General features: G+C 56.1%; 1 protein-coding gene across 1 annotated transcript in view; it reads right to left on the bottom strand.

Annotated features, from left to right (window-relative positions):
• Positions 1 to 22,594, bottom strand: part of SCN5A (sodium channel, voltage-gated, type V, alpha subunit) — an 87,610-nt gene that overhangs the window by 64,241 nt on the left and 775 nt on the right. Inside the window, exons 2-5 of the mRNA XM_010835572.1 lie at positions 20,196 to 20,314; positions 11,370 to 11,459; positions 9,917 to 10,045; positions 3,058 to 3,149 (exon numbers count right to left, since the gene is read on the bottom strand). Of these exons, the coding sequence (XP_010833874.1) occupies positions 3,058 to 3,149; positions 9,917 to 10,045; positions 11,370 to 11,459; positions 20,196 to 20,314 (430 nt within the window). The remainder of the gene's footprint in view (positions 1 to 3,057; positions 3,150 to 9,916; positions 10,046 to 11,369; positions 11,460 to 20,195; positions 20,315 to 22,594) is intronic.

The raw sequence follows: 22,594 nt of genomic DNA, 5'->3' as shown, positions 1-22,594 counted from the left end.
GGAGGCCTCTCTTGGGTTTTTCAGACCAAAGCTCCCCCCTTCCTCTGCTGCCGAGATTCTGTCCTGATCCCCTGCAGCGGGAGCCCAGCCTGGAGTGCCTCTGTGTGTCTTCAGAGGGGCCTCGTTCTCTTTGCTCTCCCATAGCCAGATACCTGATATAAGCACGGACAGTGCTGTTTCCTTGAAGGAGAAAACACTTGAAGCCTGTCCCTCTCTCACTGGTCCCTTTAAATGTGGTCCCTGGGAAGGAGACAGAGTGCCAGGCCCATTGCAGGGCAATGGAGAGCCTTGGCCTTGACCCTGAGATGGGAAGAGACACAGCCATTCTCAGCAGGGGAACGTGTAAGCCAGGCAGGTGTGTGTGGGGGTGTGGGATCCGGCAAGGCTGTGGTGGGGGATGTCCCAAGGAGCCTGTTCTGCCTCAGGTCACACTTTTTGGGAAAGGCTCAGGGGCGCCTGTTTTGTGTTTTCCTCCTCTGCCCTGTGCCCTGGGGACTCGTCCCCGTCCATCCTGCTCCCCAAAGCTGAAAGGCCTGATGTGTTAGTTGCACGGCCCGTTCCCTGCAGAAGCCAGCACGTGTGGACGCCTTTGGTGTGACACTTGGCTGCGGGCCTGTGGCAAGTTCACAAGTTCGAGCAGAGCATAGGCAGCGAGGGAGCTTTTCTGCCAGCAGCGGGGACTCACCCCCTCCACCCCTCCTCCCCAGCCCTCCATCAAAGCGGCCAGATCTCAGATTAAGCCCCATCCATCCATCGTCCAGCCGGTTAATGTGTTAGGAGCACCCGTGTGGCAGTGCCCATGACTCAGAGACAAGGAGGCAGCGATGGGCAAACACGGGAGAGGGGAGAGGAAGTCCTCCCCACAGTGCCAGCAACGCTGCTGCCTGCCCGGGGCTCGGAGGCACTCAGCGTCCTCTGGGAAATCGTCCTGGCAGATGTTGGCAACTGCCTGGGCAGTGAGTGGACCTCGCAGGGGTCTGGGCCCGGAGTAGTGGTGGTGGTGGTGATGGGATTCACGAGCCCTCTGTAGTCCGGGACTATGCTTCATTTCTAGCAGAGCTTCTGGGACCCTGTGGTGGGCGTCTGGTTCTCCTCGCCATGCCCACTGAAAGAGGCACGGGGAAGGGGGCAAAGTGAGTGGCAGTGGGCAGCAGCTCACATTTCCAAACTGGACTCTGCCTCCACAGCATCTTTGGCCTAAAGCACTCAGTTCAAGGCTCTGAACACCTCCTAGTCTATGGAGACAGTGTTCTTGGGGACAGTCAGTTGGCGACCCATCCCTTTAACCACTTCTCAGATTGATGAGAGTCCACTTCTGGCCAGGAGGATTCCAACCAGGGACAGGGGTTCTCTCTGAAAAGACCCAGGAAGGGATGGGTCCTGGCGGATCAAATGGGAAAGTCTCCCTCCACTGAAGCTCTAACAGGCTGGCTGTTAGAAACCAACCATTCCGATTCCTTCCCATTTTAAAGCAAAGGAGACTGAGGTCTGGAGAGAGCCACGGCTATTAAGCCTCAGCGCAGGGGACAGCTCCTCCAGGGAGACTTCCGTAATGCTGACCACAGCATTTTCCTGATGCTCACTTTCAGGAGCTGCTGTCTGGCAGCTTTGAAGAGATCCAGTGAGGCTGGGCTGGGAATGGCGGGCTCCCTCTCCTTTAACCCGAGACGGAGAAACAGTTTCCTGTCACCCTTTTGTAATAAAACAAACTGGGGCATGCCTTTTCTTAATGGCTCTGGTCAGTGTGCTTTCCTACCTTCGCCGGGTATGTGCTATAAAGTCCCCGGGGCCCTAGAGGACAGACCCTGAAGTATCTGAGGATGTGTGTGTACCAAGGCCAATGACACCTGTTACGACGGTGGGGTGGGGGAGGCTTCATGGGAGTTGGAGCAGCCTGTCCCACTCACTATGAGCTCTTAGCATGCCTGGGCCACTTGTGGGGAGTGTGGGGGCAAGTTGCTCCTGTGCTCAGCCCATGGTGGGATCAGAGCCAGAAAGAGCATTCTGAGGCTCAGTGTGAAGTCAGCATGAGTAGGGGCTCCCCTTATATGATAAATGAGCCCCACCAGGGGAGGCCGAACTTCAGGGAGCTCAGACCAGGGCCCCTGGCTCCCTGGAGGCAGCAACAGCCAAAAGCAGGCCAAGGGCCCAGGACCCATCCGCTTTCCAAATCAGGAGTGGATACCACCATCTGGTTCTGCCGTCTCTCCAGATCGGTGGCATACAAACTGTTTTCAGCTGCCTGCTCAAAAGAAGCACCTGCTCCAGTTCTGAGTGTGGACATGCTGGGAGGCGCCTCTGGGCTCTGACAGCGTCAGAAGTCTTAGAGAACGTTCCTAGATGGATGGGGTTGACTGGCTTTCTGGAGAGGCCACCGGGGCCTTAGTCGCTTTCCCGGGGACAATTGCCAACATGTTGTCAAGGAGAATTTCTTCCCGAGGCTACCATGCACGGTTTGCTAAACGTCTACCGCACGTGCAGCGAGGGCTGTTAGACGCCAAGGCCCGGCGGCGCCTGTCCACAGAGTACGCTCTGATCACAGAAAGGGGCGCGAGTGCCAGCTGTGCGTGTATCACCCAGGGGGCTCAGGGCAGGGACGAGGCGCTCAGCCACCAAAGGCCACGCCCATGCTGTCTTTCTGGGCTCTGGGTGTGGTTTCCCTGCAAATAGCTCTTTTAGTGTCCTGATCGCAGGACGATGCTTCAAGGGGAAGCAACACACACATAAACTTTGACCTCTTCCGATGGTTGAGTTCAGTTTGGGAAAGCAATCACTGTCCTGGGGAGAATTTGGGTTCAACCCAGGACCTTCCATGGTGTACTCTGGGCCCCCGGGGGTCTGTGGTGCTGGGCTTTGCTGGGGTGGGTCTGGAGCCCCTTTGAAGCACCGAGGGGACAACCGTGTCCACTGCCGATAGCCCCCACATCCGAGCTCTGGGAAAGGTACTCTGGGGACAGGCACATTCGGGGGGACCTTCCCGAGGGTCGCCTTGGCCCCCAGGTGGCTGGAAAGGCCCGAGCGAACCCCTCCAGCCTTGGCGTTTAACCTGATTTTCACCTGAAATGACTGATATAGTTTTCAGGGCCCGGAGGACTCGGAAGGTACGTAAAGCTGAGACATTGCCCAGGTCCACAAATTCAGTGGTGTATCTGTAACAGGGGAAATTCACACACAAGAGTGACAACACACCAGGAAGACACACGTCGGGGCGGGGGTGGGGGAGACAGAGAGAGAGTCACTTGTAGCTGAGATCCGGGAGCAAAGCTGAGCATCTTACCTGGGATAACTGAAATAGTTTTTAGAGCTCTCAGGACTCTGAAAGTTCGAAGAGCCGACAAATTGCCTAGTTTTATATTTTCTGATACATACCTGCAGAATCAAACCACAGTTATTGGGAATTACAAAGCAGCAGCTCAGCCCACCCTCCCCGACCAGCCCTCTCTCTTCTCCCGCTCCCACGGGAAGGGCTGGGCATGACCCGCGGCCTCCCCCAGGTCTTTTTCCTGCTCTCATCCCTCCTGCCATGGGGACCTCAGCGAGGATGCCTTAAGAGTGTCCACAGGGCAAGCTCCCAGGCAACTCTCTTGGTGACGGCGCTAGGAGGCGGCTACTCTGCCACATGCTCCATGCCACTGGAGACTGACGCCCGGCCACATGGTGGGGTCTGGGGCTGGGGACATGGCCAAGAGGGAGACTCCATTTTCCAGGGGGAAAGTGATAAAGGAAGCAAGCGGCTGTCTGGCCCCAGTTGTGCCATGTGTCTTCTGCAGTGTCATGGCTCATGCCTTGAAGCTCTGACCTGTGGGACTCAGAAGCCCTAGAGACCACTGTAGAGGCATGGCTGGGTGTCTGAAGTTAGTCTGCTTGCTCCTTCCAACCACAGATCTCTGTGCATGGGCTGGTTCAGGACTCCCTGAAGTCAGAAGGTGGCGGTGACCTGAGAACTCAGAGGAAGAAGACTTCCCAAGAGGATGCTTTGGAAGGCGAGATGGGAGGTTGCCCAGATAGTGAGCTCTTTAACTACAGGCAATGGCCAACAAAAGAAGAGGAAAAAAGCAGGTTGTGGAGTCCTAGGGATGTGCCAACCCCTCTCCCATGAGGCCACCTCTGTCTTGGTGTCCCCTTCCGATGGGTCTCCATGGGAGGAATCATCTTGGGAAGTAAGCAGCCCGCCTGGGGATATGTCCTGCTCAGGCCCGAGTAGTGTTTAGCTGGGCTGAGTGGCCATGGGCCCAACTTGGACAACAGATTCCATAGCCCCAGAAGGAAGGTGTCAGTCTCCGGGGGGCTGGGCCCACCCAAGCAGAGCACAAGGACACGCGTGGATGGGTCCCATGACCAGGCTGTCTGAGCATGGATGGATAGTGTGTGCCCGGGGCCGTCGGGAGAGTGGCAAGTGACTGGTGATATTTAATCAAAGGTTTCACATCCAAGGTGTCTGACATTTAACCGAAGGTGTCTGATGTTTGACAAAGAACAGCGGACTCTGGATGGCTCATGTGTAACCAAGTGTGTCCGACCCGGTGTCTGAGTGACATCAGCCCAGCGATGCTGGGTGAGTGTCGAGGGTGGGTTGACAGGGCTGATGGACTCACTCTGCCAGTCAGGGTGGCCCTCCAGGCCCTTCCACTCTGCTTAGAGCTTCTGCATGTGCCTTCAAGCTCTGGGGGTCTGCAGGGAGGGACGTGGCAGGCTGCGCCAGGGACTCAGTGTCCTGAGGTTGGTCGGGTCCACCTGACCAGCGCTGACACCAGCTTCCTGTCCGTCCACTCACGGGCTCCTCCATCCTCATGGGGCTCTGTGGACCAAGCCTGCTCCCTCCTCACTCTCCATATCCCTTCAGGGATGGGAAGTCAGCAGACTCATTCTCAGTAGAGCTTTCCTTCTGTCTGTACCAGGTCCTTTCTATGGTGTGGTTTCCATTTCTTCCACTGGACTCACGGCAGCCTGCAAATCTTTCTTGGTTGCAATAGTCAGATACAGCCCTGGCTCCCGATGGGAGGTGAACATCACCTCATCTGTTGATTCGGTTGAAGCTCCCTCTCCACTTTGGATGGCTAGTCCACTTTCTGTGAGGGCTCTGACCCTCAGGCCTCCGAGGGTCGCACATTCTCCTCTCAGGCTTGGACTCTGTCCTGATGAGGTGTGGCCATGGGACTGTCAGGATGAACCTGCACCACTGCCAACGTCACTGTTACATGGAAGCCACCGTTCCGGCCTGCAGGTGGCTCTGGGTCCATTTTCTGCGGCTACTCCAGTGGGTGTGCCCCAGAACTGGGCTTTCTTGCTGAGGACACTGGCTTCAAGGCTGTGTCTCCTGGGTATAGGGAATGGGCAGAGAGCTGTGCCAGAGAGGGGGCCAACTCCTTCAGTCTCTTGTCCCTTCCAGACCCTGCCTGTTCCCTCGGGTCTCCAGGGAAGCCCTGCCCATGTCCTGCTTGGATTTAGCCAGTCTGTGCCCATCCCAGTGTAGACCCTGCCTCCCCCACCCCCTAAGGGTCCCTAGCATCAGCAGTGCTTGCCCTCTAGTCAGCACCTGCTGGGCACAGGGAAGCCAAGACCCCAAGGGGTGTGCTCCCCATAGCCTTCAAGGCCAGTGGCGTGGCTGAGAATGGGGCGGGGCCAGCGGCCAAAATACTGAGGAGGAAGAAGCCTGGAAGGCGGGGTGCAGGGAAGGGTGAGGGCAAGGTGTGTCTGTGAGCACGTCTGTGACACGGGGGGCTATTGCCTCTTTTACTCGACCCAGAACCTGGTGCCTGACTACTTCCCATCTCGGGGCCCTAGACCCTCACCGAAGCCTCTTCTGGGGCCCTGGAGTACGGCAAGGCAGGAGAGACCCTATATCTAGCAAAGGGGCAGCTTCAACAGTGCCCCAGAGCCGGGTGGAGCAGAGATCTGTGCCGCCCAGATGCTCCATCGAGCCATTCTACTCTTTCTGCGGGGGCCGAGCCTCAGGGCAGGGGCAGACAGCTGGGGTGGGATCACGGGCCCTGACACAGAAAGAGCAGACGGTGGTGGGTGAGAGTTCTACCCCATCACACCAGCCCCAGTGCGAGAGGCTTTTGGAAGCTGAGGAGCCATGAGGAGGGCAGAGCCCGGCTTTGCTCCTGCTCAGCCCCCATCCGGTCAGGCGGCCCTCCCATTCCAGGCAGACGGCCCCTCCTGGGCTGCAAGGCAGAGGTACAGCCGGCACGTTAGCTGCTGCGGTGATTGCCACCCTCTCCTCTCTGCCCTCCCTGCCTTCCCTTCCAGGTTTGGTTTCCATAACAACCCCAGAAGGTGGGAGGCAGCTGGTAATGCCCAGCTGAAAGGGGGGCCACAGGAAGAGCTCCGGCTGGAGGGTTGCAAGTGGAGCCTGACAGGCTTCCTGGCACCCTCCTCTGACCCTCCACTCTAAAGTGGGTGGGACTGGGGATCAGGTGCAAGCCTAAGTCAGAAACATCAGATTAGGGGTGCTTCTCAAGGTTACGAGTTAGGAGACCTGGTTTGAGTCCCTGTGTTGCTGCTGATTCATCCTACAATTTGAGGCAAGGGGTAGGCTCTCTTTGAGCCTCAGTTTCTCCATCATTAAAACGGAGGGGAGGTGGGGGAATGTCAGTGAACAGAGCTTTCCTGCCACTCTGATTATTCTAGGAGCCCCACATTACTGAATCACTTTGGTTATAGCAGAATGCTTTTCACTGCATCACCACAGCAGTAATTCATTGTTTTCGCAAAGCAGGAGCACCGTCAATCGAAGTGCTGGGCCAGTCTAGCCCAGAGAGCAAATCTGGCATTCCAACGGGCCCGGCAGCTCCAGGGGAAGTGAGCGGGCCATTTCTTGTGAGACATTCAGAAACGTGGAAACAGTCTGGTCGCCGTGGAGGTTCGCTCTGCTTTTTCAGCCCAGGGTCAGTGTAGAATGAGGGCAGGAGGCCTTGGTGAGCAAGGCACTCCTGCTCTGCGATTCTGAATGAAGGGAGTAGTTTCCCTTGGGGTTCCGTGGAGGGGGTGGGCGCTGACCTGGATCCTCTCACGAGACAGGACAGGAGGACTTCCTAAGAGCTAGATGGAGAGGACTCGGAGCACCGCCCAGAGCCACGGGCTGAAGACAAGGCAAAGCCTGGCTCCTGACATCAGACAAGGGGCCCAGGGTTCTGGGTGTGTTGTTGCAATAACCCAGTTCTCTGCTCAGGCTCCAGGATAGGAAGGTAGGGAAGGCTCAGGCAGACGCGGTATCCTCCTCCTGTGACTTCAGGCCCTCAGGGGTCTGTGGATCACCGCCCACCTCCCGCAGGGCACCTGAGAGCCTGGGCCTGGGGATCCCACTCCACTCTCATCAGTCGTGGCTCAGACACAGAGAACGCTACCTCCCTTCTCACACCTGGGACTCGCCTCCCAGCTCTGTGTTCTCAGTTGATGACCCTGCTTCTTACCACAGAGAAAACAGAAGCAATCAGGAGAGAAATTCCTTCTCTCATCATCGGATCTATCAATCCACCCCCACTGCCCCTGGGAATTCTGTCTTCCCTGCTCTTATGGCCAACACTCCCCCCAGACCCTGGATTCCTGACCCCTCGGGGCCAGCTCAAGGGCTTTGGTCCTGCAGTTGGCCCCTTTCCACCATCACCAACTTGCCCTCTCTCCTGGATCGTTCCCATCAACCTGCACAGATGCCCCCTTCTTTAAGGGTTTTCCCTTCACCCATCCTCCCCTCTGATCACCATCCTACCTTGGGTCCTCTTTTAGAGTAAACCCCACAGACCAGATGGGTACACTTGCCCTGCTCCACTCTCTTCCCACCCTGCCTTGAGCCCTCTCTAATCAGCTGTGTCCCCCATCATGTCAAGGTCAAAGTCATCTGCCCTTTTTACGTTGTTGACTCCAACAGTGCAGCTCAGTTCTCACGAGCCTCCTTGTGGTTCCTTTCGAGTCACGTCCCCTCACTGGCTTTCAGGACACTGCTCTCTCCTGGTTTTCCTCAGCCTTCCCCGGGGGTTCCTTCCAGTCTCTTTGCTCCATCCTCCTTCTTCCTGACTTCAGGATGTCGGAGCGTCCCAGGGTACAGTCCCCAGGCGGCTTCCCATCCCTGGCGACTCTCCCAGATGATCTCATCCGGTCTCCTGGCTTTAAATACCATCCGTATCCCGATGGCTTCTAAATTTATACCTCCGAGTGGACCTCTTTCCTGAACTCCAGGCTGGAAGATCCAGTTGCTGACTCGGTATCTCACCCTGGATGCTTTCAGACTTAATATATTCCACACCGGATATTCGAGTCTTCTCCTCCCTGCGTTCTCCAGGCCGACACGTGGTCACACCGGCCACCCAGCTGCTCAAGCCAAGAGCTGCCTCGAGGCCTCCTGTCAGCCCTACTTTCAAACACCCCCAGGATCTGAGCATATCTCACACTTTCTCCACTGGAACCCTGGTCCCAGCCGCCACCCTCTCTCTCCTGGCCCCCAATACAGCCTCTGTGCTTACCCTTCCCCAGAGTCGTACCCACAGAGCAGCCAGGGCCACCTCCTCGAAGGTAAAGCAGAGTGCGTCCCTCCCTGCTTTTAACCCCCATCAGCTCTCATCACACTTGGCTCTTTTCTCGGCCTGTAGGTTTGAAGTCTGTCTCCCACAGCCCAGGGCTCTTGCCCTTGTTTGCTCTGTCTAGGCCTAAATCGACACTGGATTCCGGGTGACTGGTAGCCCCCTCCGAGCCTCGGTTTCCCCACCTATAAAAGGGTGGGCTGGAGTCAGCTGACCAGTATCGTGCCTAGAAATGGGGGCTCTGCTGCCTGTTCTGACCGGAAGACAGAGAGCACCCCATCATCAAGGTCCAGCCTCTCTCTTTCCCTCTCTCCTCCACTGCATAGCTGAGCTCAGAGCCACTCACATCCAAGGGCCAATAAAGACTTCGTCATGAACAGGCCAATTTAGTCAATCTGAGAAACCTAGAAAGCGGCAGCGGAACTGCACGTCGGATAACACCCAGCTCCACACCACCCCTTCACCAGCGGGGAAAGCGAGGCTCGAAAGGGCAGGGAGTATAACCCTCACCGGCTCTGCTGTTGCCAAGGTGCAGCACCCAGCCCTGCACCCACTGGGCTCTCCACACGCATCAGTCTTTCGGAATGGGTTTGATGGCTAAGCCCCTGACCACGACTCCTGCATGAGAGGCCTGCCCTGATCCCTCCAGCCTGCCAGAACCCAGCCTCCATTGTCTGAGCTATCCAGAGCGGCATGCCTCAATCCAGCCCCTCGGCAAGAGGTCTCCTCCCAGGCAAGGAAGTGCGGCTTCAGCCGGTGGAGCAGCAGGCCTAGGGTCGCACTTGCTCACTGCGTCCCCGGCGTCAGTCTGCTCATCTGTAAACTGGAGATAAGGAACCTCAATCCCGTCTACCTCTCTGGCTGGTGTGAGGACCTAGTGGATCATATCGGTGACTAGGGGTCTCGCAATGTGCCAGACGTGGGGTCTGTGAATGGAGATTGAAGCCACGCCAGGGTGCCTGGCAGGAGCTCCTGGGGATGTCTGGCCACTTCTCTGGGCTCCTTTGATCTCTCTTCTGCAGTTTAAGTCACCTTGGAATCCAGGTCACTTTTCATAGTGGTCCAGAGATTTCAGGTTGTAACACTGGTTTCCCTTGACGGAAAGCACAGAGGATGCGAAACCTGAATCTTAATGAAGCCCCTTGAGCACAAGGCTGCCACGGAGCCACAGATGAGCCAGTGGCCCTGAGCCCTAAGGAAGCCTGAGCTACCCTGAACCCGTCTCTCCCCACCAGGAGGAGCCAAGGGCCTCCGTGCCGTCTCCCACCTCCACAGCAGGAAAGCGCGTCGCTCTGCAGCCACCTGTGGAGCTGGCGTGGCCTCAGCCTGGGGCCAGGAGTGGCGCCCTCGCCCCTCAGTGTGGCCTCTCCCAGAAAACGCAGCCACAAGGTACTTACGCCATGATGATCACGCTGAAGTCCAGCCAGTTCCACGGGTCCCGAAGGAAGGTGAACGCGTGCAGGCAGAAGCCTCGAGCCAGAATCTTGACCAGAGACTCAAAGGTGTAGATGGCAGTGAAGGTGTACCTGGGGAGGAGAGATCAGCGGGGGGGGTGAAGCCTGCAGGCCAGTTGGCATGAGCCCTGTGCATCTTTCCCCCTCGGCGAGGGCCCTCAGACCAGGCTCTCTGCAAAGCCCCCCGGGCAGAGCTGGAGTTGGGAGTTGGAGCTTTGTTCCAAAGCCTGGTCGGCTAATGCATCATCCCGTTTACTCAGCATCGTGCACAGGCCTCCCACATTCCCGTGTGAACTCTCTATCTTCTCTCAGTTGTCTTGATGTAAGAAGACCCTTCACCTGTCTCCTCACCGCAGCCCTGGGGGTTGAGGTACCCTCTGTGGCCACTGTCGGGCTGTCAGGACGCTCAGAGCCATGGCCCCGCGCTTCTGTTTGTGGATTCTCAGTGGACAGCCTGGTCTATCGTCAACCACCTGTGGGTAGGTGGGTACAGGGGTCTGCCTTGGCTTTGAAAGCGGGTTGATGTTCTAACACCTGGGACTAGAAGACGGCTGTTCTCCGAGCTTGGGGCCAGCGGAGCAACCCCAAAGGCTCGGATGCCGGGGCTGCGGCCCACAGGGCCAGACGAGGAAAGGGCCACGGCCCTGCTGGTCTCCGGGTCTTAGCAGCTGGATGCGGAGCGCAGCGTCAGTGATGCTGCCGGGCCCTGTGTGAACGAGGCAAGCCGCCTAGGGAAGAGAGGCTTCCCCAGCCTTGTGGTGGTCCCCTGAAAACAAGAGCCAAATGCACCAGGGGTGCTGGGTCCTCTTAGAGCCCATAGGGCAGGTACTTTCATCTGGGAAGGAAGAACCAGGCAGCTTTCTAAAACTGGTTATAGGAAGTAGGATCTAGGGAAAAGAGACAGCAGCGTGTGGTGCTGAGCTAGGGAGAGCCGGGGGCCCTTTCGCGGTGCCCACTCCCCCTAGCTGCACAGTTTGAAGGGGTTACTTCTCCAGTTCTCTCTCATCTGTCAAACGGGCCCAGCGGCCATACCTGCCCTACTGGGTTGTCGTGAGGGTCACGGGACATGATGCTTACAGTTCTAGGACAGTGCCTGGTGTGCACCAAGCGTTCATTCAATTATTAGTTAGTATTGCCTCTGTGCATTCTCCAAAACCATCAGGTGGGTCAGGGAGAAAGCCCTCTTTTTGCCAACCCAGAGAGCTTCCTCTCCTGACGACACAAATCAAAGCACAAATTTGGCAGGACTGGAAGCAGCAAGAGAGGGAAGGGCTGGGCCAAGGGCGCCCCAGGTGGGTGAGTCGTGGTCTCTGCTCATGTGACCTTGAGGCCAGGAGTCTCGAAAGGGAAAGGCAGAGGGGGCAGGGCCTGCTGGAGAGGCCCTGGGGATACTCACTCGACATATTTGGTCCAGGGCGGAGGGTCGTGCTGGGCCATGAACACGCAGTTGGTCAGAATGGTACACATGATGAGCATGCTGAAGAGCGTGGCGCAGTGTCAAGGAAGGTCGCCTGCAGGGGGCCAACCGGCCGCCACCACCAGCGGGCCCCACCCCTGGGCCCCACCCCACCAGGCCAAGGCTGCTAGGTGGACGAGACGAGGGCTCCCAGGAGACACACCGGGGCTCTGCCCAGTCCTTGCCAATCCCTCCCCTCTGAGGCTGGACACCTGCCCTGCTCCACGGCCTCTGACAGGGACCAGACCCTTGAATCTGAGCTATTAGCAGAGTCCTTGTAGGGCCCATCCCAGAGGGATGGATGGAAGGAAGGAACCTCCCAGACCTCAGAGGTTTTTACCTTTATAAACGGCTGCTCAGAGGCCACTGTTTTGGGGGGAGGGAAGCCACGATGGCAGGGCTCTGAGTGCCCTCCTCCACTTCTATGGGAGTGGCCCAGGCTGACCTTTGAATCAGGACTTCTGCCAAAACCTATATGCCTTGTCAGGACACACTGTCCTGGGGGGAAGCAGGAGACGGGTTCTCTGGCTGTTGCTTCTTTTGCACAGGCTTTTCTCTCTTGGCCTCTGCTCCACCTGGTACCCTGCTTCTCTCCTTCAAGGAGCTCCTCAGGGTGGTCTGCCCTGACTCCTTGCTTATTGCATCCCCAGGGCACCGGGCACCCCTCTGTTAGCATGTCTGCCTCCCTGAATGACAGCTTCCCTCTGTTCCCACCAGAAGGGGAGCTCTTTAAATGCCACGACTGTGTCTTGGGCAGCCTTGGGCACTTGGCCTCGAACCGAACTGCTCCAGGCCTTGTCTGATCCCTGACTCCTTGGCTCCAAGTCCCAGACGCTGCTTCAGACTGGATGAAGCTCTGCCTGACCGCCATGGCCTCTCTCACCTCTACCAGGACTGCAGAGGAACAAAGGCCAGACCCTGGGCCTCCTGTGGGCGGGGACACCCTAGGGTCCCGGCCCAGAACAAGGACACTCTGCTGCCCTCAGGAATCCTCTCCCGAGTCTGACTGAGGAAACGGCTTCCCACCCCTGCAGCTGCTCCCACGGTCACCATCTTGCCATGGCATGGTCCTGCAGGGTGATTCACACGGGCGCCCCAGGTGCTGCAGTAACTGAACTCCAGGGGCCTGCCTTTTCCCTCCCCATCACAGTTCCACCCTTTCCCATGGCCTGCCCAACCTCAGGCCCAATGCGGAGTCCAGTGCAGTCAGACTGGAGAGGGGGCTGAGCTAGCGTTTTGATTTCTGGAAGAGGGCTGGCCCAACGGGGGAGAGAGGTAGGATGTCTTCCACACCTCCAGTGCTTCTTGGAGAGAATCCAGGGAATCAGGCAATAGCATGTTAGATCCAGCCTGCAGCTTTATAGCGAATTCTCCAATTTCTCATCTGAGATGACAGGGGTCAGATTTGGAGACCCTCACCCCTAGTTAAAACAGGGTTCAGTTCAGTTCAGTTACTCAGTTGTGTCCGATTCTTTGCGACCCCATGGACTGTAGAACATCAGGCTTCCTTGTCCATCACCAACTCCCGGAGCTTGCTCAAACTCATGTCCATTGAGTTGGTGATGCCATCCAACCATCTCATCCTCTGTCATCCCCTTCTCCTCCTGCCCTCAATCTTTCCCAGCATCAGGGTCTTTTCCAATGAGTCAGTTCTTCACATCAGGTGGCCAAAGTATTGGAGTTTCAGCTTCAGCATCAGTCCTTCCAATGAATATTCTGGACTGACTTCCTTTAGGATTGACTGGTTGGATCTCTTTGCAGTCCAAGGGACTCTCAAGAGTCTTCTTCAATATCACAGTTCAAAAGCATCAATTCTTTGGCACTCAGCTTTCTTTATAGTCCAACTCTCACATCCATACATGACCACTGGAAAGTCATATGACTACTGGAAAGCTGGTAGCTCAGCTCAGAGGCCAGAACTGCAAGGAGCCTTGATTTCTCCCCAGCTAGGGGGCACCTCCCAGACACTGGGGTCCTTCCCTCAGCTTGGTATCTGTCCCTCCCTCTGCCTGGGGGAGGGTCTCCACCACTGGGCCTAGCTCCTTCTCCAGCATTCAAGGGCAGATTAGATAACCATCTCAATAGCCCTTCTCCCTTACACACACACACACACACACACACATTCCTCACACCCTGGCTCCCTGCCAAGGCTTTCCTCACTGGGCAGGGAGTTAACAAGCTCCCTTAACCAGCCTTTCTTCATCCCCAAAGGTCCATTGCTTAACTGTCTACTGAGGATCAGATGACTCCTGGAATATGAAGGTAATGATGCTAACCGCAAGTATTTATTGAGCCCTTCCTAGGTGCCAGGCTCTGCTGTCTGCACCCATTGACTATTTCTCTCCTCCCAAGAATGCAGGAGGTGGAGACTTCTTCCCCATTCTAGAGATGAGGACACTGAGGCACAAAGAGGTTACCTTGAAGGATACTCTAGTAGGTAGAGAAATGCCCCCCAGCAAAGACAATCACGTCCTAATCCCTGGAAACTATAACCGTTCATGTAGATGGCAAAGGGGACTTTGCAGATGTGATTGAATTAAGGATCGGGTGATTATCCTGGATTATCTGGGTGGGCCCAATGTCATCACAGGGTCCTTATAAAAGAGGACCAGCAGGCGTCAGCATGATGTTCGTGAGAAAGACTCCACCAGCTGTTGCTGACTTTGGAAATGGAAGGAGGCCAGAGCCGAGGATTTTCCGCAGCCCCTGGAAAACAGAAAAACCTAGAAAACGGATTCTGTCTGTGAACCTCCAGAAAGAACTTCGGCCCTGTGGATACCTTGTTTTTAGCCCAGTGAGATCTTTTTTGGACTTCTGACCTCCAGAACCATAAGACGACAAGTCTGCATTGTTTCAAGCTGCTAAGTCTCTGGTAATTTGTTGTAGCAGCTGCAAAAAATGACTGTGGGTCCAACCCTGGTCAATAGCAGAGCCCAGATCTGAGACCTGGCCGTCCTGATGCAGGCTCCACTCTGAACTCCGCTGCAGCCTCACCATCTCTGCACAATGACAGCAAAGTCCCCTGGTCCCTTCCCTCACCTCCAAACTGAAGGGCCTGTGGGAATCACATTGTTTCAGGCCCTCAGTCACCAAATGGGAGTGCCATCCCACACTTGGACTCTGACACCCACAGGCACGCTGAAAACCATGGGGTGAAGAGCTCTGTAAAGTGTGTGCAGACAGCCACCCAGGAAGACGAACTGAATTATTTGTCATTTTTAAGAACCCACCTCACGTGAGCATAAGGGCGTGGCTCTGTGTGGGGGACAGGGAGACCTCCAAGCCATTGAACTGCTTCAAGATAGGAGATTATGAAAAATCAGACTGGTCTCCAGTGAGGCTGGGCAGGAAGGCTTCCTGGAGGAGGCATTCACATAGGCTCTGGAGGCTGGTTAGGGTTCCTCCAGCAAACAGCCCAGCTGGTCCTGGGGAAGCTCAGGACTAGAGAGATGCCTGTTTGAGGAACCGAGCCTCTCCCCGCTGTGGTCATAGCACTCACGGCTCTCATCAGCGTGGAGAAAAGGCTGGTTGGCAGACAGCAGCAGTGTGGACAGGCTGCCTTGGACCAGAGGACTCAGCTGGACACAGACAGAGGTGAACTGCAGTCTGACATCAAGACTTAGGGAAAAGCCAGAGCGGACAGCCCTTCTGAGCCCTGCCAGCCACGGCCTGCGCTGCACAGGGGGAAAGGAAAGGCGCCATCTGAATGAATTTTGGCTTCTCCAGACTCAGCAATGCCCTAGCGTGAGTTGCCGAGACTCCAGTCTCTGCCACTTGACTGCTCAAAACCCTGCCTGGCTCTCCAGTTCTTGAGGACGGCCCTGCCGTTACTCTCAGTCGTTGTTGGGTAGGTGTGTGAGCGTGTGACCTTTTCCTACATAGACTGAGCCTCTCGTCCACGTGACTCTGCCCAAGCATCCCTGAGTTCCCATGGAGCCACCACACAGCCAATACCAGAGAGAGAAGCCAGGCACGCTCCCGGCCGGAGCGCACCTGTTTGCGCTGCCTGGTGGCTGCAGGCCGATGACTGGGCGGGTTTCGTGCGTGGGCAGCGGCAGAGGCCAGCTCTCCAGGGCTGAGCCGAGCCGAACATCTTCAATCCTGTCATGTCATTGTCCCTAAACACCCACTCCCAGCCTCGTAATTAAAATGCCAGCAAGGACTGCCAGCCTGGGTTGTGGGGAATGCCTGAAACTGGGGCCGCCTGTCTTCAGATGCTAAGGAGTCAAAAAACTCCCAATGAGAAGGGAATTAACAGTAGGCATATTTTCATATATTTGCTCTATTAAATGAACACACACACCACACACACACACACACACACACGGTTTGATTGCCCATTTGAATCTAGAAGAACGTGGGAGGATTTTGTGAACATATCCTGTGCACCCAGAAAGGCAAAATGCTGCTCGCCATGAACGTGCAGCGTCTCTGAATGTGACTGCAGTGGAATTTGGAGTTCTGTTGGTTTCTTTTATTTAATCCTGGCAGGAACACATTCTGCAGGATTATAACAAAAATACATCGGGAAAAAAAGTTCTCCATGCCCATATTTACTTTTTAGGCAACTTCCCAGGGACGCACTGCGAGCATGGAGCCCAGAGCAAAGCTGAACAGAGTTATCGTGCGCTTGCGAGCCGGTCCCTGGGAATGCCTGGATTGTCACAAGTGAGAGGAATTTCTTTCTGGAGAGCAGGGCCTGTGTTCCTGCCCGCTTTCAAGTAGTCTTTGTCCTTACTGCCCTTTCCAAAGGGCCTGGCACAAAACTTTGCACATTGGGGGCTGAGATGTTTGAATATCTGTAGAAATGTAAGCCAGAGAAAACGATGGCACCCCACTCCCGTACTCTTGCCTGGAAAATCCCATGGACGGAGGAGCCTGGTAGGCTGCAGTCCATGGGGTCGCAAACAGTCGGAAACGACTGAGCGACTTCACTTTCAGTTTTTACTTTCATGCATTGGAGAAGGAAATGGCAACCTACTCCAGTGTTCTTGCCTGGAGAATCCCAGGGACGGCGGAACCTGGTGGGCTGCTGTCTATGGGGTCGCACAGAGTCGGACACAACTGAAGCGACTTAGCAGCAGCAGCAGCAGGAATGTAAGCAGATAATTAGCTTCAGTTTTGCAACATGAAAAAGTTACTAAAGATCTGTGGCACAGCAATGTCAGCATGACTGTTCTGGACACTTAAGAATGGTTAAGATGGTCAATTTTATATGTTTTATACCACACAAAATGTGTGTGTGTGCTCAATCACTTCAGTCCTGTCTGACTCTCTGTTACCCTATGGACTGTAGCCCACCAGGTTCCTCTGTCCATGAAGATTCTCCAGCCAAGAATACTGGAGTGGGTTGCCATTTCCTTCTCCAGGGGATCTTCCCAACCCAGGGATCGATCCCACATCTCCTGTGTCTCTTGCACTGCAGGGGATTCTTTACTGCTGAGCCACCAGGGAAGCCAGTGCACGTGTGTGTATACATATGTATATTCTGTGTTATTCTTAGTCACTCAGTCATGTCCGACTCTTTGTGACCCCATGGACTGTAGCCCACCAGGCTCCTCTGTCCTTGGGGATTCTCCAGCCAAGAATACTGGAGTGGGTTGCCATGCCCTCCTCCAGGGGATCTTCCCAACTCAGGGACTGAACCCAGGTCCCGCATTGTAGCTGGATTCTTAACCATCTGAGTCACCAGGGAAGCTCAAGAATACTGGAGTGGGTAGCTTATCCCTTCTCTAGGGTATCTTCCCCACCCAGGAATAGAATCAGGGTCTTTGGCATTGCAGGTGGATTCTTTACCAGCTGAGCTACCAGGGAAGCCTATCTATATATAGTCATATATCTCTATCTATCTATCTATCTATCTATACAGAGAGAGAGAGAGAGAGAGAGGAAACTTTTGTAATTCAAGACTTGAAATCTGTATGCTTTAGAAATGCATGGTGACTGCTGATTGGCATGGGACTCCTTCTTCATGATAAAAATGTTTTGGAATTAGAGAGTGGTAATGGTTGCACAGCCTTATGAATATACTGTACTGAATATAAGTGTACTGAACTGTACACTTAAAATGGTAAATTTTATGGTATGTGAATTTTATCTTGATTGAAAAATGCATGAAGAACTTGTAGATTTGAGGCCTCACACTGGTGGTTCTGGTCTGGAAGGGGCTAGGAGTCTTCATTTTTAGCAAACTTCCCTGGTGCCACTCAGACTGACATTTAGAAGTGACTGCCTTTGAGCAGTGAGTGCACAAATCATAGTTGTTGTTTATTGCTGTCGTGCCTGACCCTTTGCAACCCCATGGACTGTAGCCTGCCAGGCTCCTCCGTCCATAGGCTTTCCCAAGCAAGATTACTGGAAGTGAGTTGCCACTTCCCTCTCCAGGAGATCTTCCTGATCCAGGGATTGAACCCACATCTTCTGCACTGGCAGGCGGATTCTTTACCAGTGAGCCACCAGGGAAGCTACAAATCACGGAGACTTTCCTAAAACACAGGTTCTGGACCCGAGATTCAGTAGTTCCTGTAAGATCCTTGTGATGCTGCTGCTGATGATCAGCATACCCCACTTTGAGGGCAAGACCCAAGGACACAGAAGGGCTGCTCCCCAACCGCACAATCCAGGCCCCTCCTCTCCCTCAGTGCCTCCCGAGCCCGCTAGGGGGCGCTGTGGGAGGCCCGCCGTGCGCTTCCATCCCCGGGTAGCAGAGCATCAAGGAGCCTCCCAGAGCCATCAAGAGCCCAGCGCAGGGCCTCCCAGATGCTGAGCCTCTCCCTGGGGCAGCTGCCCTGGGAGACAAGGTCCACATCAGGGTCCTCAGGGCCGGTCCTGCCAGGCAGAACCAGCTCCTCGCAGCCTGAGAGCCACCACTTCTGGTGGCCCCTCTGGCCAGGCTGGGGACTCTGTTGGCCCTGCTCCCCCTGGCTCACCTGCCTCCCTGGCCTCAGCCGCCCCGTGGCCCAGCCTTGCAGGAACCCCGGGGCTGCAGGTGCATCCCTAGGGGCTGAGCTGACTGCTAAACAGAGCTGGTTGGTTAGATACCTGGAGGAGAAGCCCCAGGTGGGAGCCAGAGCGTGCTTTCAGTGAGGACACGCCCTCGCAGTGAGTCCAGAGAGAGGCTCAGAGCAAGAAGAAGGCTGGCCTTTCCTCCTACTGCACTGCTCTCACCAGGCTATGCCCACACGCCAGCAAAATGACAACTCCTCATGTGGTTGTCTAATCACTCTTGGGCGGGGGGTGGGTGCTGTAAATTCCCAAGGGGGCAAGGACAGGGACTTATCCAGTTTGATAAGCACCCCAGAGTGCCAGGCAAAGTGTGTAGCACCTACAGGGAGCTTGGGAATGGCTCAAAATTAAATCCAGAACCACCCATGCCTCACAAAGTAGGATGCAGCTGTGAATAGTAAGCTGCTCCATGAACACAGTCCCTCCCCACAGTGTCTGCCCACCTTGGAGACCACCCTTCTGATGCCACAGTTACGGCCTAAAAAGGGGGGAGCGGTGTTCCCTGGATGTACACGTCTCAGGATCCCCAGGAGACAGGTCAGAGCAAGCTGGAGGGGGCCAGAGAGCATCTGCATGCAGAAAACGAATGGGCCCTAAGGCCCTCTGAGTGGCCCCGGGTTTGGGATCAGCGCTGGGTCACAGGTGGGCAGACCATGGAGCCAGGAATGGGCACCTCTCATCCCTGCCTGGATAGGAAAGGCCCCCTGAGTAGTCAGCATTCGGTTACTCAGTTCCTCACTGGACAGCCATTTTCACCAAGCCTCCTGCCCTGCCCAGAGGCCTTGGCCTTCCAACCAGAAGGGGAACAGAGAGGAAACTTTAGGGAGCTCCCTTGGGCCCAACCTGCCAACCCCACAACTAATCACACTGCTGAGCCCAGCAGTGTTGATCAATTAACAGCCAAGCCAGCTGCAGCTAAAGCAAAGCTGCCCAGGCCCTCACGCTGAAACACAGGCACCTCTGACTCCATGGCCAGACACCCGCCCTCCCCAAGAGGCTCTGCATGTGGGATCCCTTTTCTGAAATCCAAAGAACAGCCATTTCCCTGTTCCATGCTCGGTCTGAATGGGATCCTTCTAGGACCCAAAGACCAGTACCCATCCCTCATCGCACCACAGCCCACCCATCGGTCTCCTCCACAGCCTGAAGCTTTTTCAGGCTGGGTTTACATAATTTAATGCTAACCAGAGTTCTCTGAGATACTCTGAAACTGCAAACGTTTTGTCAACACCTAATCAAAAAGCAAGTGTTGCCTCCCTCGAAAGAGGCCCACGTATGACTAAACCAGAGGCCTCCTGATTGGGAAGCAGTTTCTCCTTGGCTGAGCCCTGGTGACCTGCCGGAGGTCCCTGCCAGTGGGTGGGGAGGTGCAGGGCATGGCAGGGCTGGGGGGGGGGGCTGCAATGCGAAGGGGACATGGGGAGCCAAGACCAGAATCAGGGGACACTGACCGGCCTCATTTCTTCTGCTTTCCTTGGTAGCTCAGCTTCTAGGACGCTTCTCTCCTGAAGAATCAGCTGAATCTCCCAAGCCTTCATGTGTCCACTATCCCCCAGGATCTTGTTAAAATGCAGATGCCGAATCGGCAGGTCTTGGGGTGGGGTCTGAGAGACTGATGTCCAATCGGCTCCCAGGTGACGACTGTGTGCTTGCTTGTTTGAGGACTGACCAGGAATCAACATCGCCCTTAGTCCTAAATGCCCTGTCCACCCTCTTCCCCCGGGTGGGGCCCACCCAGCAGGGATCGATCGCAAAGGATATGAATGCACCAAGATCTTCACAGCCACTCTCCGGATGGGGTGGAAGGGGCTGAGGACATGCAAGGCGTTGGTGGCGCTGAACCGGAAGATGGTCTTGCCTTTGTTCAGGACGATGAAGGTCTGCGGACAGAGAGCCACTTTAGGTAGGGTGGCAGCCCTAGGTCCTTATGGAGGAGCTCCTGGGGGGCAGGTGTGGGCTCAGAGGTCTAGAACTCTGGCAGAGGGGTAGGGTGAGAGGAAGAGGAGAGGGCCTGACAGAGTGGTGGGGGTACCGGGAGCTGGCAGGTGAGTGGATCCTCGTATGGTCACCCATGGCTGGGCTGGGACAAGAGCAAGTTCAGGGGATTGTCAGGTTGGGTAGATTTAGTTTCGTTTCAGTGAGAAGGGGCCTTTCTTGATCCTAGCTGAGCTGTTATCATAGCAGAGGCCAGGACCCAGCTGATGCCCCCCTGGTTACCCTCTCCCTCTGACCCCTCTGTGCTTCCCCACCGGGCCCACCGAAGACTGAGGGTGCGAGGAGGGAGCTGGGTCAGCAGGGACAACCAAAGAGGGATGAGGAAAATGCAGAACTCAGCCCAGGAGACAGAAACTTTTCCTGGGACCCTGTCTCCTAGAGTCCAGACAGATGGCAGCCCCAGCTGACACCAGAGGCCACGACCTGGTGTCTTCCTCACTAGGGTCATGTGTTGCCCAGGGTAAACCTGCTCTTCACGCTTCTGGAAGATTCTATCTACACAGCACAGTGAGGCATGGGAGTGGACAGTGGGTGTTGGAGGCTGCGCCATAGCACATGGAGTGGGCATCTGCGTCCAGTGCTGTCTTTGAGGACAGCAGTCCATCCCCGTTGGCTACAGCAGGCACTGCTGAGGTGGCAAGGCCTGGGGCTGGGCTTCTCCCAGGGCTGAGCTGGTGAGATAAGGTTCTATTTAATCTGGGCTAGGGAGACAAGCTGTCCAGAAAGATCGGGACTGAAAGTTCTGCTGTGGCACCTGCGTCACCCCATGGGGTTGCAGGCAGTGTGACCAGGGGTCAGCAAGGCAAGACAGGAGGTTAGAGACCAGAATCCTACCTGGGGCCACTGCTCAAGTGTCCCCGGTCACAGGGACAGGAGAGTGTCCCTGACTGCTCCCGGGCTGAGCTGCCACCAGCCCCCAAAGCCCAGCCCAGCTCTGGCCCACTCTCAGTTGGGTCCCTTTGCCATGACTCCAGTCTGCGAACTCCGACCCCATCACCACTTTGATGCACCACTCAAACCATGACTTGTCCCAGACGTGGCCTTAACCCCAGCCCTAATTCCAGCTCTGACCAGCCAGGACCTAGGCCCACCCACCCTGACTAATCCCAATATAGCTAGAGCCCTCACCTTCACCCAGCCTGAGTCACCTGAATTGGGGGGTGGGGAGTGAGGCCAAATTCACGGTCTCTTCGCCCACATGTGCGCATAGCCTGGGTGGGCTTGACCTCCACCCATGCACACGTGCGTGCACAGGGGGAGACAGCTGCGCATCACTCCCACTCGCAGACCCCTGGTCTCCTGGATGCAGTCTCAGCGCATAGTGACACACCGCTCAGGCGCCTGGTAACACTGACACACACTCAGGAACACCAGGTGCTGGCCCTGCCCTGGAAATGCCAGCCTGTCAGCCCTCAGTGCCTCCTCAGCCCGGGCACTGACAACAGGGATGTGGGCAGGACCCGTCTTGCTTGGCACCCAGCCTTCTGGGGAGAGGCCTCCACCAAATTGAAACCCACCTTCCCCTGGCCATGTAGCCCAAAGTGTGGGCAGCTGGGGTGGGGACTCAGGCCTCTGCAGGAGCCCTGTGTGCCCGAGGTCTGGCCGGGTGCAGGCGGCACACGGTCCTGAGAGGTGAGGACAGCGCAGGGGCCCCAGATGGGGGAATTTATCTCCTGGGTAGAAATTCATGCTGGAGGAAGCTTGAGTTACCCCATCCAAGTGGCCAAAGGACTTCCCTGGTGGCTGTGACAGTAGAAGAATCTGCCTACAGTGTGGGAGACCCAGGTTTAGTCCCTGGGTGGGGAAGATCCCCTGGAGAACAGAATGGCAACCCACTCTGGTATTCTTGCCTAGAGAATCCCATGGACAGAGGAACCTGGCGGGCTACAGTTGTGGAGTCGGACACGGCCGTGACTAAGACACACAAACAGTGGGCCAAAGTCCATTCCTCTCCCCACACTCTGAAGGGACAATGGCAGAGCCACCGGCTTCCCACTCCTTTCAGATTTCCCACGAGCCCTCACAGTCCCATCACCAGCCCACAAGGCCCAGATGCTGCCGCTGTGGCCCCCAAGCCGTGATGGCACAGCCAATGCCCAGCAAATTCTCTGGGGTGGGGGGCGGAGGCTACACGCTGTCCCTGCTTGGGGGGGGGGTCCCCTGCC

The sequence above is a fragment of the Bison bison genome, unplaced genomic scaffold, assembly GCF_000754665.1.
Source record: "Bison bison bison isolate TAMUID 2011002044 unplaced genomic scaffold, Bison_UMD1.0 scf7180017864043, whole genome shotgun sequence".
Taxonomy (NCBI): domain Eukaryota; kingdom Metazoa; phylum Chordata; class Mammalia; order Artiodactyla; family Bovidae; genus Bison; species Bison bison.
Note: the sequence above shows the minus strand (reverse complement) of the source record. Positions and strands in the feature narration are given on the sequence as shown.